We start from the raw sequence: 17874 nt of genomic DNA, 5'->3' as shown, positions 1-17874 counted from the left end.
TTTCATTTCAATTAAATAAGTAAATACTATAGGAATGCATCATTCCAATTTTACTAAAAATTAGTAGGATAATTATAGATAAATATAACATATGCTTATCCATATCCAATTTCTCCATTTAGTCATACCTGACTCTTGGTCCATAGAATCACCAAGTCAGACATGACTGAATGAATGACATCATCATCATCATCATCATCATCATCCCTTATACGAACAAAAGCTCTTTGGGGATCCTCCATAATTAAAAGAGGGAATGGGTCCAGAAAGCAAAAGGTTTAAGAACTTTAACTGCCTTAGATCAGGGGTCCCCAAACCTGTAACCGGTCCGCAGCCCGTAATGAACTGGTCCACGCAAGTGAGCAAAGCTTCATCTGCACATGTGCGAGATCTGGGTAGCATGCAAAATCATCCCCCCCCCCGGTCCCTCAAGGGTCCCCAATTAGGGACCGGTTCGAACTGGTCCCTAATGCCCAAAAGGTTGGGGATTGCTGCCTTAGATGATGCTGTCCCATAGTGGTTCAAATTTTTTAAAAAGCCAGTCCAAGGTATACATTTTACCTTCTAATTATCTCAGGAGTATGTATGTATGTATGTATATATTAAATTTATATACCGCCCATCATGCCATCACTTTACAGGCACTGATTCACATGGGTTATTCTATAAAATAAAACACCAATGCTTTCTGTAAACACAGGAAAGAGTTATCGAATGCCATCTTGAAATACAGAGCAGAAATGTGTCGGTCCCTCAGGAGAAAGAAAGAGGTGCTCACCATGATTCATCTCATTTTCTTCTTCATCCATGGGATTGATGTGGGTCCTAGGCCAGTATTCTAACAGAGCCTGCAGCAGAAGCCCCCCGAGGTTCACTGTGTATTGCGATACAAAGGAAATAAAAATGCACAGCTAATTATAAACAATTCAGGGCGGTACTGCTATTAGTCATAGATGCTTGAACAACAGTATGCAGTGTTTGTTGAAGGGCTCAATCCACCCCAGCTGTATCAACCTCTGGGATTTTTCAAACGCAGACCTGCTGTCTCACAGAATACAGGCAGTCCTTGACTTACAACCACAATTGAGTGCAACATTTCTGTTGCTGAGACATTACTTAAATGAGCTCTGCCCCGTGGGTTTCACGACCCTTCTTGCCACCGCTGTACAGTGAATCACTGCAGTCGTTCAGTCACAGGGTTGTTAAGTGAATCTGGCTTTCCCATGGACTTTGCTTGCCAGAAGATTGCAAAAGGGGATCACATGACCCCGAGACACTATAACTATCATAAATATAAGCCAGTTGCCAAGAGACTCAATTTTGATCACATGACCATAGGGATGGTGCAATGGTTGTAAATGTGAAAAAAAATTCTAAGTCCCTTTTTTCATTCTGCTGAATGGTCATTAAATGAATTGTTATAAATTGAGAACTACCTGTAGCTACTGAAACATTCAGTTCCTTGACATCTCCAAGCCTTCACTGGCGTCTAAAGTAGTTTTGCCATCTAAACCTTAATTTATCCTTATTACAAAGGTAAAAAGTTTAGAAGTTTAAGTCTACAAACTGAACTGTTTGAATAGAATATTGTTTCCAAACTATTTAAAAAAATGTCCATCAAGTTTGTTCCAGTTCAGAGACTGAGTCCTGAAAATTGAATGAGTTGTATACCAATTGATCAATTCTAGTCTAATCAGCCAACACAAAAAAGAAGCCTAAATTCAGAAAAATGATACAAAGACAACACACTGACATTTTGGATCAGATCCATCTGGACTGCTAAATCCAGCATCTTTGGCCGAGACCCAAGCTGCAAAGCAGTCACTCTCATCTAGGGTGATAGTTAACATCTGCCAAAAAGACAAAGAAAAAAAGGCCATTGGGTGGAACTGTTTTATCGGCATTCAAACACAGAAAACCCTGAAAAGCACATCTGATTTGACAGCAATTATAAGCAAATAACAACGTAATTTCTTCATTATATTATAGATCTGTTTTAACCTGAATAGGATACAGAATAAAAATTGTGTTTTACTGATAGATTTCACTGAAGTCCAAAGAAATATTTTTTGAATGAAAATTGTTATTGTAAGTGTATATAAATGATTTTTCTTGTTCTGATACATGTGATAGGATTTTTTAATTCTAGGAAATAAAGCAATGAAGTATTTTTTTTTCTTATCTTTTTTGCTTCATGCTCCACATATGCTCCATTATGTGTTTTGAATTTAAAAAATTACACAGGCAGATATCAGAGGTCTGAGACAAAGAGATGTTATTACCTTTACTCATTCCTATTCAGTACACTCGTTACCGAGCATTATTTTAAATCTCATAGCACATTGTCTGAATAAAATATGGGAAGGGAAGCCATGACTATTACTCCGAGCTCTATAGGAATGAATAGTATAATTAAACACCAAAGCAGCATATTTTCATCTGAAATGGTTATTATTATTAAAAATGTGCCTTACCCCAGTTTTTAAGTCTACTGAAAACCAGTTTGGTACATACACCATTTTGAATCTTTTCTTAATTTCTTCTTCAAAGTCCATTTTTCCAAGATCTTCTACTTTACATGCCTAAATATGAGAAAGCCAAACAAATCTTACAATTACCACATACATAGTATCTAGCATAGTATAAATATATAGTATAATATATACAATAGTAATTTATATACTAATATTAAAATAAAATATGAATTTGCTGCCGATGGAGCAGTTGACTCAAAGTTAATTTTCTATTTAATCCACCAAAATGTTTCACAAAGCTGAAAGGAGCTCTTAGGACAGCTCACTGTAAATCAGAAATGTCCAACTTTGGCAACTTTAAGATGAGTGGACTTCACCTATCTTAAACGGTAAACTTCCAAAATTCTCCAGCCAGCATACTGTAAATAAAGAAAATGCCTTACTAGGGATCTTTCTCAAAAAAACTATTATAGTCAATGGCTGAATAAGTTGTATAAGTATTGGCCGCAAAAGCAACTGCATGGTTACGTTTTTTAAAATAAGCATATGCTGTAATAATACCTTTTAGGCAAAGGAATGATGTTTAAATCTGGAAATGACTCTTAAGAAACAGAGTCAGAAATGACAAGTGGCAAGTTTGATAATTTAAAATATCATGAGTTCTATAGGAACTCTGCCAACTGGTTTATGTTCTAAAGAAGAGGTGGGGAACTATAGCCCCTTTATGACCTGTGGACTTCAACTCCCAGAATTCCTGAGCCAGCATGCTCAGGAGTTGAAGTCCACAAGTCATAAAGGGGCCATTGTTCCCCACCCCTGTTCTAAAGGATTAAAAGGGCAAGGAACAAGGAAAGGAGGAGGTTTTTAAATGCCCAAATCACATATATTTAAACTACTAGTTCCACTGACCTTCAATACATCCCAATATGCCACATTGTTGTTTGTGTCTTTGGTTAGTATATGTCGCTTGTCGTTGAGAATGTGGCACTGAATGATACTCGCACCCCCTAGGATAAGAGGCCACAAAAGTGGATCATGTAATCCATGCCAATTTGACATTCAGAAAACATACATAAAATATCCCAGTAAGAAAAACTCGGGAGGATAAATTATATCTTTTTCATCTTACATTCCCCTGTAATGTTCTGATACCACAGAAAGAAGGAATAGTGGGGTTGCTTCAAAAGGTTGGGTGTTTCCATCAACTTGGTGTGTTACATAGAGTCAAGATCCCTGACTTTTTCCATTTAAAAAGGAAAATAGTGTTTATTCATTTATTTAGAAAATGTATCCACCCAACCCACTCACACTGGCTCTGGGCAACAGCAATAAAACCACAATACAACACCCAATCAATCGCCAGCCCCTAGTGACAACTGTCAGAACAATGGGCTCCGTATCACTCAGGGATCCCCAGCCTGCTAGCAAAACCATATCTTCAGGGCGTTTTGAAAAAGTCTCAGAGTGGAGGCCAATCTTATCTCTGATAATGTTCCAAGGGAAGGAGCTACCATGGTGAAGGTCTCACTAGATGGAGAGGGAGTGTATAGCATCCCTGCCTCCCTTCTCTGATGGCTCAGGTAAATATGATGAGGAAAAGATGGTCATTCAATAGTCATTACAGTATAAAACAGATCTGGCTAAAAGCTCTTGCAAATCATTATCTCAAAGATACTCTGAAACGGAGTATCTCTATTTTCCCAGCTTTCTATTTATCTTTATTTTTATTTCATCCTAATATCAACACTTCAGGACAGCCGGGTTAGGAAACAGATTCCACACAGACGACTTTTTATTCTTGTTGAATATAATAAAAAGTTCTTCAACGCTTGAGATTTTTTCTCTTTCTCTCCTCTATACCAGGGGTTTCCAAACTTGGGAAACTTTATCACTTGCAAACTTTAATTCCCAGAATTCTGGGAGTTGAAATTCGCAAGACTTAAAGTTACTAAATTTGGAGACCCTTTCTTTATAACAAAGAGAGATAAGATGGGCAATATTGCGGTACTTTCTTAGTCCTTCTTCCCCTTTGAGCTAAGCTGTTTACTTAACAACGGCTGAACTCCGGGACATCATAGTGCCCAAAATGATACACAGAGTAATTTTGTAATTTTATATACTATTTATTTGTATCCCTGCCAGCATTAAATTAACATCTCAAAAAAAAATATGTCCCAAATAATCATCTCACCTTTGATAACTTGATCTGGTTGTGTACACAGGGGTGTGATTGGGTTAGAACAATCATTGTCATAATCACCTGATGCTCTAAAGTTGTGAATTCCTTTCAAATTCTGAAAAAGAAAGCGGAGGGAGAGGATAAACCAAGGGAGTATCCTTTAAGTAAATTATCCAGTAGGAACATGTGTTTCTATATTTTTTTCCATTCCTACAAGAAATTGACAGATGTCCTCAATTTACACCACTTCATTTAGTGGCAGTCTGAAGGACACTGGCAAGTGACTTATGACTGTTTTTCACAATTACAACCCATTGCAGCGTCTCCATGGTCACGTGATCAAAATTCAGATGCTTGGCAACTGACTCATATTTATGACGGTTGCAATGTTCCGGGATCATGTGATCCCCTTTTGTGACTTTTAGACAAGGAAAGTCAACGGAGAAGCCAAATTCCCTTAACAACCGTTTCTTACAAATTTACAGCTGCGATTCACTGAACTGTGGCAAGAAAGGTCATAAAATGGGGCAAAACTGACTGTTGCTTAGCAATGGAAATTTTGGGCTCAACTGTGGTCGTAAGTCAAGGCCTACCTGTAATTTAACCGAGACTCACAAACCAATCTTCCCCTTTAATGAATCTTATGAAAGCCTATAATTCATTCAAAATGAATAATGTATCAGAGGGAATGCAATTATTCTCAATCCCGACTAATATTTCCTTAGAGCAAATAAATATTCAAACAGTATTTTGCTACAGGAGTGAGTGACAAATGAAGATGCAAATTTTAAAAACGTAGATTAAAACATGATTGCAACACACTTCATACCCATTTATTCACAGAAGACTTTGTCGTTGCAACCCACAATGCTGGGGGAGGATCAGCGGATCGATCAAGTTCCATCTAAATGAGAAAGGAAAATCCGTATCTTAGATATGGAACACTTCTGGAGAGCATTTTTCTTAGAAAATGATGCACACTTAAATGCAGATTTAAGGTTCCTTCAGAAGATAGAGAATCCTGTGATTCAGCTTTATGTTCTTCCCTCTTAGGTACCACAAGGAAACAATGCACCAAGAGGGAAAGATTATTCAAAATGAATCTGACATGATGCCAACTTGAATATACCCATGTAACATTCTTGGCAAGGATATGGATATACTTTGTCACTGTCTTCCTGTAGGACTTTTCTTCTTAGTCTAAAGCAGGGGTGGTGAACTATGGCCATTCCTCACCTCTGGCCTAAAGCCATGGCATTCGCTGGACTCCTTTCATCCAATTACATTATGAATCAGCCCTGTTATTTTCCAATTTCTGCCAAATGCTACAAAAAGTGAGCTGTGACCTCTCTGCATCATGGAAGGTTCCCATCAACTTAGCCAACTACAGAACCCATGGCAGGGGTAAAATGCTCCCAGTTCGGACCGGATTGCCCAATCCGGTAGCGATGGTGGCGGGTGGTTCGGAGAACCAGTAGCAAAAATCCCTGCCCCTCCCCTCCATGCCCAGCTGAGCAGCACGATCATCAGAGGGTTTTTTTTTAACTTTTAAAAGCATTTTTTCTACAACCTCTTCCGACAAAAAAATGCTTTTAAAAGTAAAACAACAAAGCCTCTGATGATCGCGTGGCTCAGCTGGGATCGTCAGAGGCTTTTCAAAGCATTTTTTTCTGCAACCTCTTGGCCGAAGAGGTGGTAAAAAAAATGCTTTGAAAAGTCTCTGACGATCCCAGCTGAGTTGCCTGATCGGCAGAGAGGCTTTTCAAAGCATTAGAAAAAATGCTTTGAAAAGTTAAAAAAAAAAAAAAAAAAGTTGGCCACGCCCACCATCACATTATCCCCAAGCCACGCCCACAGAACCAGTAATAACAAATTTTACATTTCACCCCTGACCCATGGTACAGAAACCTGCTATTTTCCTTCCCTAGCAATTCTGCATAAAAGGGGTCAGCAGAATGTTAGGAAAGTTCACAGCGTTGGATTTCATCAGATCCTATACTGAAGCAGATTATGTTTTATTCTCTCTTCGGTGAGAGAGATCAAAGATGCACTATATTAAAAACATGCAGGATCCTGAAGAAAGGATTTTCATGGCAAGTAGGGGAAGTTAACAGACGACACATTATTTCATGTATGAAAGGGAGAGGGATCACATGTCTGTATAGTAATCCAATTTAAAAGTTTTGTGATTTGTTTTATTAATATTATTATTAATTAAAATTAAATTAATTATTAAGTACATGATGAAAACATTACAGAAGAGAAGTAAACATATATATATATATATATATTTTTCGTAGGTTTTATGTGACTTTCTCTTTAGCCAGGTTCTACTTACGTAAGCCAAGATATTATGCAGCCCTGGTTCAGTGAAATCACAATTCACTAGTTTCTGGGCTTTTTTTCTCTTTCTGACAGCCAGCAGACCCTTTGCTGCCCATTGGGAGACTAAGATAGATCTATTTCGGCCTTATAATGCCTCATCAGTTAGCCACACCCTCATCTCATGTATCCTCCCTGTAAAGGTACAATATTTGTTTTTCTTTCTTTTTCGTAGGTTTCATGTGTCTTTCTCTTTAGCCAGGTTTTACCTACGTAAGATATTATGCAGCCCTAGTTCAGTGAAATCACAAAAGAAAAAGAAAACTAGTGAATTGTGATTTCATTGAACTAGGGCTGCATAATATCTTGGCTTACGTAGATAGAACCTGGCTAAAAAGACACACACACATACACATATACATACATACGTATGTATGTATGTATGTATGTATGTATGTATGTATGTATATAAATTTCCTGACAGTGCAAACAATTAATCAGTGGAAGAACTTGCCTGCAGAAGTTGTGAATGCTCCAACACTAGAAGTTTTTAAGAAGACGTTGGATAACCATTTGTCTGAAGTGGTGAAGGGGTTTCCTGCCTAAGCAGAGGGTTGGGCTAGAAGATCTTTAAGGCCTTTTCCAACCCTATTATTCTATTCTATATATACACAACGTATGTAATTATAAATAAAACTTTTATGGAGGTATTGCAATGACCTCGTAACTGGATGTCTGATTCAGCTATCCAGGCAATTGCCTCTGCAGAGCTTCTAGGGAAAGGCAATCATTTCATTAACAGTAAAGGCCACATATAAGTCAATACAGATATAAGATACAACAGTAAGAAGGGTAAAATTATGTTATGTATTTCTCCAACAATCATCGGGACAGTCAAAAGCGTGCCAAAGAATGAAAAGATGGCCAATTCTCCAATCTTGAAGAAGATCTTTAGAAAAATATTACCTTAAGAACAGGTGCCTTTTCTTCACAAATAAGCACACGGATATCAGGGTTTCGTAAATCTGTACAGTATATCTTTCTGTCTCTTCCACCCGAATAAACATGAGTGAAAGCTTCATTGACTTGAAGTGCCCATACGCCTTCATCATGGACTCTGTATGTAGCTATACATCTCTGCTGACCAAGTGACCAGAGTCGGATAGTTCCATCGGAACTTCCAGAAAGACACTGTGAATGAGAGTTTTAAAAAAAATACTACAATACCCAATTTTAAGCACAAAGCCAGAGACAAAAGCAATCTTTTGACCAACGGAGATGCTTGATGAAATTTCAACTGTTTCTTAACTTTGGCAAGTTTAAGAAATGTGAAATTCAACACCCAGAATTCCTCAGCTAGCACCAGGGGTGGGTTCTACTTACCTTTACTCCAGTTCGCAGCAGGGCCGCGCGCAGAAGCTTCTACACAAGCGCCGAAGTGTTTTGATGAAGTCGGGGTCAGTGGGCGGAGCCTCCCGCGGGTTCTACTACCGGTTCTATAGAACCGGTGCAAACCGAGGGCAACCCACCACTGGCTAGCACGACTAGTAGGGAAATTGAAACACTAAACTAAATGATTAAAAGCTACATTTACTGTATTACATTTGTCATTAAAATGAAATACTCATCCATAGTTTGACCCATTCATGTTTGACACTTGACTTAAAAATGCCAGTCTTGTTTACTGGCTCTGTAAAAAATACTCATGTTCAGGATATTCAATAAGATTTAAGATATAATAGTGGATTTAAATGTAATTTTTGCTTAAGAAATTGGAACTATGTTACTGAAGTAGGTCTAATTGGACGGAGAAAATATTACAACATGGAAGCCAAGGAACTGATGGAAGTATATTAAAAACATACCTGTGTACCATCTCTGTTCAGTAGCAAAGCTTTAACATTGTCCGTGTGTCCCTTGAGTTTCATAAGTTTTGCACAGGTTCTTGGGTCCCATACTCTTAAAACCTGTTAGAAAAATAAATTTATTATCACTTCTATAGCGGTATTAAATTCATATATGTCTTACATTGCTTGAAATTAGGTTTTCAAAAGCCATTCACAATATTAGTACTGTAAGATGCTAACTTATTTCAAAACCTCTAAGGCTTAGATTTTTTAGAAAAATAATGTTTACTCTGGAGAGCTGTCAGGCTGATTTTTTTAAAGTAAATAGTTCTTTGTTATATTTTTTTAAGTCTACACATCATCCTCACCCAACCAAATCAGCCACATATATGTCAGTATAACACCGCTCAGTTTGATGGGGAGATGGAGCCGACAAGGAGAAAACAAGAACTAATGAATAACAAAAATTCTAGAATAAGCTTTGTTCCTTACACTGAGTTATAAAACTGTACCAGGAGTTTCCCAACCAGCTAGGGAATTCTGGGAGTTGAAGTCCACACATCTTAAAAGTTGCTGAGGTTGAAACACTCTTATGGTAAACCATGTATTGCAGCTTGTGAACAAACTCAAACTTTTTTCTCTCTGCTCCATCCTGAAATTCTAGAAACTGAGCTGATCCCTGCAGCTTACAAAATACTGTTCTGCTGCTATGGTCTCTCTTCACAACAGTTACACTGAAGACATGCAGACAAAAGCAGTAACTCTGGGAAATAGGATATCCTCTTTCATTACAATATATCTTGTTCCAATGATGGACCAGATCAATAGTCTATTTGACTGAGTCAAATGCAATCCTTACATAACATGGGTATAGCAAGCCCAGAGTTATTTGATCAGAAATTGCTTACATTTAAATTTATTTAAGGAATATAGATGGTATTACTCCAAAACTATAAACTTGGAATCCTTGTATTAAAATTATCTGGTCCTTTATGGGGTTTTTTCCTGATAAGATAGAAACTTAGTCATAGATGTCTGAAGAGAGTTCCCTATTGTTTGCCTCATTAACTCAATGCATTAGCTGCTGGCCAAAATGGAAAGAGAACATATACAAGGAAGCCCAAAGGAAACAGCAACTCAAAACTAAAGGTAGTCCTCAACTTACAATCACAATTTTGGAGCCCAACATTTCTGTTGCTAAGTGAGATGTTTGTTGAGTGAATTCTGCCCCATTTTACAACCTTTCTTGCCATAAATGAATCACTATAGTTAAGTTAGTAACATGGTTGTTAAGTGAACCTGGCTTCCCCACTGACTTTGCTTGGCGGAAGTCCACAAAAGGTGATCACATGATTTCAGGACACTGCAATCATCATAAATATTAGCCAGTTGCTAAGAGGCTGAATTTTGATCACGTGACCATAGGGATGATGCAATGGTTGTAAGTGTGAAAATGTGTTCAGTTGCCAAGCACCTGAATTTTGAGAAAGCCATGATGGCGCAGTGGTTAGAATGCAGTACTGCAGGTCTAACTCACTGCTCACTCCAGCAGTTCAATCCTGATGGGCTCAAGATTGACTCAGCCTTCCGTCCTTCCGAGGTGGGTAAAATGAGGACCCAGATGTTTGGGGGCAATATGCTGACTCGGTAAACCGCTTAGAAAGGGCTGTAAAAGCACTATGAAGCGGTATATAAGTGCTATTGCTACTTAGTCACGTGACCATGGGGATGCTGCAACGGTCACAAGTGCCAAAAATGGTCATAAATCATTTTTTTCAGTGTCTTGGTAAGTTCAAACAGTCACTAAATAGAATAGCACTTAAAGACTTATATATTGCTTCACAGTACTTTACAGCCGTTTCTAAGCAGTTTACAAAGTCAGCCTATTGCCCCAAACAATCCGGGTCCTCATTTTATCCACCTCGGAAGGATGGAAGGCTGAGTCGACCTTGAGCCTGGTGAGATTCAAACTGCCAAATTGCAGGCAGCCGGCAGTCAGCAGAAGTAGCCTGTAGAGCTGCACTCTAACCACTGTGCCACGGAGGCTTACTACGGTAAGTTGAGGATTACTGTATTAGAATGGGAGATCCTATAACAAACCACCTCTACCATATAGATGGATGATTTTTCCTTTTATACTGCAGAATAGGGCTCCTAAATTTGTTTCATAGCTGTACACAAACTCTTATTAGTAATCATTTCAGCAATTCATTTCATCCTGTGGGGATAAACTGCCTAAATTGTGATTACCTTTTCAGTGGACCCGGATACAATTACTGTTCCCATCTGATTCATAGCAAGACTGTAGATTGAGTCTTTGTTCCCGCTAAGGGAAGAAGCTATTGGATAGAAATCACAATATTATTTGAGAGAAAGCACTCCAGGAAGTTGGAGGGGGGAGGGGGAAAGCAAAGTTGAAATAACAATTCTAATAGCAAAAAAAAAAAAATGAATACAGCAGCTTGCAACTATATACAAATTTTCAAACATTAAGGATTTACAAACTACCCACAGAAGGAAGTCTTTAATAAAACTATTCATTGTATTTCAATTGCGAGAGAAGCTTTAAGATAGAAATACTGAATTTTATGTCAGAATGTGGTAGTGTTGCACTTATATAATTACTTGAATCTGCAAAATTCCAGTCTTTTATCTTCTAAAAAAGGAAGAAAAACAGACCCAGGAAACTACAGACCAATTAGCCTAACATCAATACCTGGGAAAATATTGGGAAAAATAATCAAAACACAGATCTGTGAACATCTAGAAACAAATAAAGTTATAACTAGTAGCCAGCACAGGTGAATTAAAACAGATCATGCCAAATCAATTTTATTTCATTCTTTGACAAAGTGACTAAATTAGTAGACCAGCAAAATGTTGTGGACATAGTATACTTAGACTTCAGCAAGGCATTTGACAAAAATGACCACAACCTACTTCTTGGTAAGCTAGAAAAATGTGGGATAGACAGCATCACCATCAGATGGATTTATAACTGGCTGACAAACTATACTCAATGAGTAGTCCTTAATGGTATTACATTTACATGCAGGGAAGTAGGCAGTTGGGTACCACAAGGTTCTGTATTAGGCCCAGTCCTCTTCAATCCTTTGGAACAGGATACTCCCAGGGATACGAATGATCCCAGATCTCCGTACTTTCCGTTGTGCACTTAAGACCTTTCTGTTTCACCAAGCCGAGCTGGCATAAATTTTTTTCTAATTGTCTAAATTTTATGCTGAAGATCTTAACTGATGAACCAAATTGGCTTAATTATTTTAAATTGCTTTTATTTCACATTTTTATATGTATGTTATTTTGACTGTTCACCGCCCTAAATCCTTCAGGAGAAGGGCGCCATAGAATTAATTAATTAATCAAATAAATAAATAAATAAATATCTTTATAAATGACTTAGATGAGGGAATAGAAGAGGAACTCATCAAAATTTGCAGATGACACTAAACTGGCAGGAATAGCCAACACCCTGCAAGACAAGCTCAGGATCCAAAAAGATCTTGACAGACTTGAACAATGGGCGCTATCCAACAAAATGAAGTTTAATGGGGAGAAAAGCAAGGTTTTACACCTGAGCAGGAAAAACCAAAAGTACAAGTACAGATTAAGCGAAACCTGGCTCAAAAATAGTAACTCTGAGAGGGACCTTGGAATCCTAATGGATGATCACTTAACCATGAGTCAGCAGTGTGCGACAGCAGCCAAAAAGGTAATACAATACTTGGTTGTATAAACACAGGCATAGAATCAAAATGCCCAGAAGTTAAAAAATTCTGGATTAAAATACAAAAATGGCTAAAAGAAATTACACACTATAGAATAGAATTTAAACCTGAACTGTTTCTTCTGGGGATTATTAAAGAAAATTATCCTAAAAGGATAAAATATTTAATTATGCATATAACTATAGCAGATAGAATCATACTTGTGCAAGCTTGGAAAATGTCCACTATTCCAACAGACTGTGCAATAATCGGGAAAATTTTCGAATGTGCAGAAATGGACAAACTTACTTTAGAATTAAATAATAAGGAAGACTCGGAATATTACTTAACTTGGGATAATTGGTATCAATGGATAGAAATTAAAAATAAAGAATGTATAGAACAAAATAAGATATAAAATGTGATTAACTATGTCGATTAAGTAGGAATATGTGGGAATAGATGAAGAAAGTTAAGAATTAAGTACTGTCAGTCCAGGACGACTCTGTTTTAAACAAAGCCAGACGCCGCAACCAATCCTGCAGGCAAAAGTGAGTTTGATTGAATACAAGTGCAAGCAGAGCCGAAACAGGAGAACAAGCTTTATAAGTAACAGTGCTTAACTCCGGATTTACATTGTTTCTAATTGAATCTCTTAGAGCTGGAGGCTGAAGATGGCGCCTTTGTTATGGGTGTGAAGGTGAAAGTTAGAAACGAAAGTGTTTATTGAGAACTTTGCACTTTGAGAGTGGATTAAAGCTGCTGGGAATTGAGTGCTTGTGGAGAAAAGACTATTTTTCTTGATAAATTAGAGACTATAAATTACAAGCTTTTGAAAATTGTTCAAGGGATTTTGTGGCTGTGAAAGGAAAAAAGACTTAAAAAAAAAAAGATGGCTTCTAAACAAGTTAAGCTAGGAGCTTCTAGAAGTGGAGGAGGTTCTCCAGTAGTGTCAGTAGTGACACAGAAAGCACAAATTCCGGCTGATTCACAGAGTCAGGAGGCTTCTTTTAATGAACTCAAAGAATTTATAAAAGAAGCCATGAATAATCAAGCTGTAGCTATGAATAACCTAACAGTAATTGTGGAAGGGAAATTAAAAAAATTTGAGGAGGATATAAAGTCAATTAAAGAAGTTGTTGAAGAAAAGCATGATGAAATAAGAGATTATATTGTTTTAGCAGTTTCAGGATTGGCAAAACTTATTGTTCAGGTGGATGAGAGAGTGGAAGAAATCAATGAAGCCAATCTGAACTTGGAAAACAAAGTAGGAGACATTATGACTAAAACAGAGAAGGTGGATGATGAATTGGTAATGTTACAATATAGATCTATGGAATTTGCCCTGAGACTGAGAGGGTTAAAAGAAAATAACCGGGAAAATTTAAAGGATATTTGTGCAGAAGCAATTGCAGGGCTAATTAAAGAAAGTCCAGATGCTTAGAAAAATGGGAAAATTTACACATTTCATTCCTAGGAAGAATTTCGGCCATCAAAATGACTATATTACCTAAATTTTTATATTTGTTTCACGTCACCCCAATTAAAATAGATAAACCGTTTTTTGAAAAGCTGAATAAAATAACATCTAAATTTATATGGCAAGGGAAAAGGCCACGAATAAAATTTAAACTGCTTCAGGATACAAAAGATAGAGGAGGAGCTGCACTCCCTGACTGGGAGATATACTACCAAGCAGCAGTACTATCGTGGGTCAAAGATTGGATAGAATTAAAGGACTCTAGAATTTTAACAATTGAGGGACACGAACTTCAAACTGGCTGGCACTCCTTTATGTGGGATGAGAAATACAAAACACATTCATATTTTAAAACACATACAATAAGGAACTCACTATTACAAATTTGGCTTAAAATTAAAAAACAACATTATATGAAGATACCAAATTGGCTAGCACTGGCTGAATCAATTAGGCACCCAAACTTAACAGATAAGACAAAAATAATTAGATATAAAGATATAATTGACTATCAAGGCAAACTAAAGACAAAACAACAATTGGAGATAGATTTACACAGAGGAATAGACTGGTGGACTTACACTCAAATACAATCCAAATATAGAGAACATATAAAAACATATGAAATTTATAAGCAAAAACAAGAAATAGATAAAATTATATTAGATTCAGAAAATAAATTAATTAGTAGAATTTATAAATTTCTCCTACGCTATAAATTGGAAGAAGAGACAGTCAAAGAAACGATGATCAAGTGGGCTCAAAATATCAAACACACAATACCTTTGGAAAAATGGGAAAAGTTCTGGCAAGTAAATCTAAAGTTAACGAAAGCAACGGCGTACAAGGAAAACCAACTGAAAATGTTTTATCGGTGGCATATGTCTCCAACCAGATTGGCAAAAATACAACTTAAAAATAGCCCAATTTGTTGGAAGTGCAAAAAGGCACAAGGGACTTTCTATCATTTATGGTGGACGTGCCCGGCAGCAAAGAAATTTTGGTCTAACATCAAAAAATGGTTGGAACAAATAACAAAAACACAGATTGAAAAAGAACCAGAAACATTTTTATTAGGAATATTTAACAAATCATACCCTAAGGATATCAAATATCTTACAATCCATATATTAACTGCTGCAAGAATAACCTACGCAAGAAATTGGAAACAAGAAAAAATACCAAGTGAAACAGAAGTAATAGGGAAAATTTTAGAATGCGCTGAAATGGATAGGTTAACCAAAGAATTACAAGAAAAAGAAGAATCAGACTATTATAAAATATGGAATAATTGGTATAATTGGTTAAAAAATAGAAATATACAAAAAATATAGGGGATATATTACCGATTGATACATATATATGTAATAAAAAATATTATTAGATTAAAGAGAGGTGAAGGAATATATTATAAGTAGAATTGTAGAACGTCACTCTGAAAAAATGCTTAAGAAGAAATTACACTCTTTTTGTGTATATGTTGTATAAATGTTTGTTGTGTATATGTTATGTATGTCTTTTTTAATATTTATATTTAATAAAAACTATTTTATAAAGAAAGTCCAGATGATGTGGCAAGCCGAATTGATCAAATCTACAGGGTTAACTCCTGGGTGGCAAGACAAAGGCAGTTGCCAAGAGATGTGGTGATTTATTTCACAACCAGGATTAGAAATGACATCTTACAAGCTTCCTATAAGAATAAGGTTCAAGTGGCTGGACAAGAGATTCCTCCAAAAATGTTAAGAAGCAGAAAGGACTTTTTGGTAAATGAACTGAGAAATCAACAAGTGCAGTACAGATGGGATGTTCCAATTGGTCTAATAGTGAATTATAGTGGAGAAAGATACCGGTTAAACAGTTTGGAAGGCAAAAGATTTCTATGTTAATGTTCTAAAGGCTGGACATCCACCCTCACCGGGGGGTGGGGGGGGGGCAGAAAGAAAATTGAGATGTTACAACAAGAGAAAGATGGAAAGCAGATACAAACTTATGCTGAAGTAGCAGTTGGAGGAATCATCATGGAAGAAGATCTGGATCTTGGGGGCCCACCCCCAACTCTGGAATCATTTAAGAAGGAAGAGCCAAGAGAACAACGACTGACCCGAGCAACCTATAAGCGTCAAGAACAACAATTAAAAGTGCAACAACTTCAATATTTACCTCAAGAAGTTCAAAAAACAGAAGCGGGGGGGGGCTAGGCTGAAGAGTAAGATGGAGGAGGATATTCAGCTGATGCTCTTGAAGCTTCGAAAGGCCAAAGATGGCAACTAAATTCCTATCTTGGAATGTTAATGGTTTAAACTCACCACAAAAAAGAAACAAAGTATTTCATTATTTGAAACAATTTAAGAACGATGTTATTTGTTTGCAAGAAACACACATTAGACTATCAGACCAAAAATATTTGATAAATTCAAGATTAGGTACACACTTTGTGGCATCAGTGCCAGAGAAGAAAAATGGGCTAGTTATATATGTAAAGAAAGGATTAGTAGCTAATTTAATTGAGGCAGATATTCAAGGAAGATATATTGCAATTGAATTATTAACTCAGACTGCAAAAATGCTTTTAATTGGAATATACGCCCCTAATCAACAACAAGATAAGTTTTATAATTTTTACACACTAAAATAATACAATGGGACTATAAATCTTTTATACTAATGGGTGATTGGAATGGAGTAATAGTTACACAGAAGGATAAAAAAAGTTTATCAAAGATCTCAACACGTACAAAATTACCTAAATCCTTTTTTGATATGATGGAAGATACGAAATTGAGAGATATTTGGAGAGAACGTAATGTTGAGGAGACAGGCTTTACATTTTTTTCTGATAGACATCAATCCTTTTCCAGGATTGATTTCATACTAATCACAAATGATTTTATTTCTAGGGTGAAGAAGACGAAGATATGTCCAAGAACTCTTAACTGATCATAGTCCGGTTTGGGTGGAATTGGAACAGGAGAGGGGAGAAAGGAGGTCTTGGAGGTTAAATGAAAATTTATTTAGATATGAAGAAAATGTGAATGAGCTTAAAAAACAAATGAAAGAATTTTTTGCTATTAATATGCATAAAGGTACTTCTATGGAAATGGTTTGGGATGCAAGTAAGGCTTATATGAGGGGAACTTTAATACATATGAATAATAAATATAGATTAAAACAACAAAAGAAGCGGAAAGAGATAGAGGAGGAAATAAAAAAGAAAGAACAGGTACTCACAATTAATCCAGGAGATAAGAAAGTAAAAGAAACAATAAATATACTACGAGAGCAATTTAATATGTTGATGGCTGATCAAGTGGCAACAAGTTTACAATATGCTAAACACAATACATTTCGTAATGCTAATAAACCAGGCAGGTGGTTGGCTTATGTGTTGAGGATAAAACGAAATAATGGGTTATTGGTAAGATAGAATTTAGAGGTAAGGAAGTTCATCAACAGAATATGATCAAAAAGGCTTTTTTAGAATTTTATACTAAGTTATATGCTAGTGATTCAATACAAGGCATAGATATAGATACCTAAAGGAAGAGAATATTCCTGAATTAACGTTAGAACAGAGGGAAGGACTGAATCAGCCAATAACTTCTGAGGAGATTATTGCAGCAATTAAGCAGTTAAAGACAGGTAAGGCTCCGGGAACAGATGGATTAACAGCTGTTTAGTACAAGAATTTACAGTCGGAAATGGTAGAACCGCTTAGAGTTTTATTTTGTAAAATTCAATTAGGGGGAGGAGTTCCACCCTCCTGGAGAACGGCTTTTGTTTCATTGATCCCGAAGGAAAATCTGAAAATTTTAGGCCAATATCACTTTTGAACACTGATTACAAA

The 17874-nt window shown here is 36.6% G+C and overlaps 1 protein-coding gene across 2 annotated transcripts in view; it reads right to left on the bottom strand.

The window, feature by feature from the left end:
* Positions 1-17874, bottom strand: part of WDR48 (WD repeat domain 48) — a 43475-nt gene that overhangs the window by 9686 nt on the left and 15915 nt on the right. For both annotated transcript variants that reach the window (XM_034401726.3, XM_034401727.3), the window contains exons 6-14: positions 11073-11161; positions 8841-8942; positions 7942-8166; positions 5483-5557; positions 4666-4768; positions 3384-3481; positions 2475-2582; positions 1754-1850; positions 779-874 (exon numbers count right to left, since the gene is read on the bottom strand). In XM_034401726.3, coding sequence (XP_034257617.1) covers positions 779-874; positions 1754-1850; positions 2475-2582; positions 3384-3481; positions 4666-4768; positions 5483-5557; positions 7942-8166; positions 8841-8942; positions 11073-11161 — 993 coding nt within the window. The remainder of the gene's footprint in view (positions 1-778; positions 875-1753; positions 1851-2474; positions 2583-3383; positions 3482-4665; positions 4769-5482; positions 5558-7941; positions 8167-8840; positions 8943-11072; positions 11162-17874) is intronic.

This window comes from Pantherophis guttatus, chromosome 4, assembly GCF_059756535.1.
Source record: "Pantherophis guttatus breed Tessera chromosome 4, ASM5975653v1, whole genome shotgun sequence".
Lineage (NCBI taxonomy): Eukaryota > Metazoa > Chordata > Lepidosauria > Squamata > Colubridae > Pantherophis > Pantherophis guttatus.
The sequence above is the reverse complement of the archived record's forward strand: the minus strand, read 5'-3'. Positions and strand labels throughout refer to the sequence as shown.